The 1,889-nt window shown below is 53.8% G+C and overlaps 1 protein-coding gene across 1 annotated transcript in view; it reads right to left on the reverse strand.

Annotated features, from left to right (window-relative positions):
• The window catches only part of EARS2 (glutamyl-tRNA synthetase 2, mitochondrial), a gene marked incomplete at its 5' end in the record, with an annotated part of 8,019 nt that extends 6,399 nt beyond the window's left edge, over nt 1-1,620 (reverse strand). The window contains 2 exons of the mRNA XM_008939606.1: nt 170-359; nt 1,465-1,620. Coding sequence (XP_008937854.1) covers nt 170-359; nt 1,465-1,620 — 346 coding nt within the window. The remainder of the gene's footprint in view (nt 1-169; nt 360-1,464) is intronic.
• Nucleotides 1,621-1,889: the final 269 nt, after the last annotated feature.

The following is a 1,889-nucleotide window of genomic DNA, read 5'->3' on the forward strand; positions in this document are numbered from 1 at the left end:
GTCCAGTTAACCCCCCCTCCTCTCTGGAGGTCACTCCCCCGCGCCGGGGAGGGTTACGCCGGCTCCTCTCCCTGCAGGCAGCCAGATGACAATCCTACTGCCACACACACTGTCATGAGATTTGGGAACCGTGCAGCACGGGGAACCCCCGGGGGGGAGGAGTCCCTACCGTGGGGTCTGCTGGCTCCGCAGGGCCTCCTTCCTGAGCAGCTCCAGGCGCTGGGGGGTGCAGAAGCAGCGGTAGGCCGCGCCTCGCGCCAGCAGCTCCTCGCTGGCCCTCCTGTAGAGCTCCAGCCTGTGGGACTGCTGGTAGGGCCCACAGGGACCACCACGGCGAGGGCTCTCATCAGGGGCAATGCCTGAAACAGCAGAATGACAGGACTTAAAAACCCTGTGAAGAGGCAGAGTGAAACCCACCGTCAGGGCACGCTGAGGGACGCTGAACAGCCGCCTCGCGCCAGCAGCTCCTCGCTGGCCCTCCTGTAGAGCTCCAGCCTGTGGGACTGCTGGTAGGGCCCACAGGGACCACCACGGCGAGGGCTCTCATCAGGGGCAATGCCTGAAACAGCAGAATGACAGGACTTAAAAACCCTGTGAAGAGGCAGAGTGAAACCCACCGTCAGGGCACGCTGAGGGACGCTGAACAGCAAGGTTCCAGAGGTGGGCTCTGCTCCAGGCACGTGCTGAGCACAGGAGGCAGACTCCCCTGGACTCAGGAGATAAAAGAGCAGCCAAGATCATCAGAATACAGAGTCTTGTGTGTGAAGCAATGAGCAGAAAAAAAACAAACCACCAGTAACTAGCTGAGCAGCTCTGACACACTGCCTGGGGCAGCCAGATGTGCCTGGAGAAAGCAGCATCCCCCTCTCACAGTAAAGGGCACTCACACCACAGAGACACAGTCGAGATCTCAGCCAAGCATTTCACCTGCCCCAGAGTTACTGCTCCACAGCAAAGTGCTAGTCCCTTAAAGCTCAGCTACCCACCAGCAGCACCCCTGGGATCCAGCTCTGACTTGATCACAGTTCTGTGTTCTAAAACCACCCTCACTCCTGGTTCTTAAGCTCAAGACACAGAGGATTCAAAATGAAAACTGACACCTCCATGTCCCCCTTAGCAAATACTCTCTTTACAAATAATTTATCAATTTACAGCAAGGTATGAGAGCTCCAGCTTCAGACCTTCCCATCACATCTCTCATGCACAGCCAGTCACAGCTGCACATCCTGCCACTTCCACAAACACCCAAAGAAACCCAGCCTGAGCACTTGTTTGTGCTGCAACAGAGGCTTCCAGCAGGACTTTCCTGACGCCTGGCTGGAGCAGTAACTACATCCCAAATAATTCATCCCCTGAAACACTTCACAGACTGCAATCATGCAAAATACTCTCAACCTGGGTACACTTAATCTAGATAGAAGGGAACCTTTTAGCAAGTAAAACATGAAAGATGTCTGTAAATACCTGCCCAGTCCAGCATATCTTCTATTCCTTCTGCAGCTCCTGGCACCACTCGACTTTGATCTGTATCCTCCAATCTCAAAATGAATGTGCCTTGGTGTTTTTTGGCAAAAATGTAATTGTACAAAGCAGTGCGAAGGCCACCCAAATGCAGGAAGCCTGTTATCATGGGAAAGGAGAGGAGAACACAGCAGTGAAGGCCCAACAGAGGTTTTTAAACAAGAGCTGTCAGGGCAGTGCAGTCTGTAATGGGAACTGGTGCTAAAGGCTGAGGGGCAGGGAGCTGTGCTGCAGACACTTCCTGGCTTTGTGGGCCCTTGCTATGGAACTGAATTACTGGTAACGGCCTTCAAAGCATGGATTCTCTGAAGTAATCTGGAAATCACTTAGAAACATAGAATCACAGACCGGTTTGGGTGGGAAGGGAC

The sequence above is a fragment of the Merops nubicus genome, unplaced genomic scaffold (genome assembly GCF_000691845.1).
Source record: "Merops nubicus isolate BGI_N331 unplaced genomic scaffold, ASM69184v1 scaffold14164, whole genome shotgun sequence".
Taxonomy (NCBI): domain Eukaryota; kingdom Metazoa; phylum Chordata; class Aves; order Coraciiformes; family Meropidae; genus Merops; species Merops nubicus.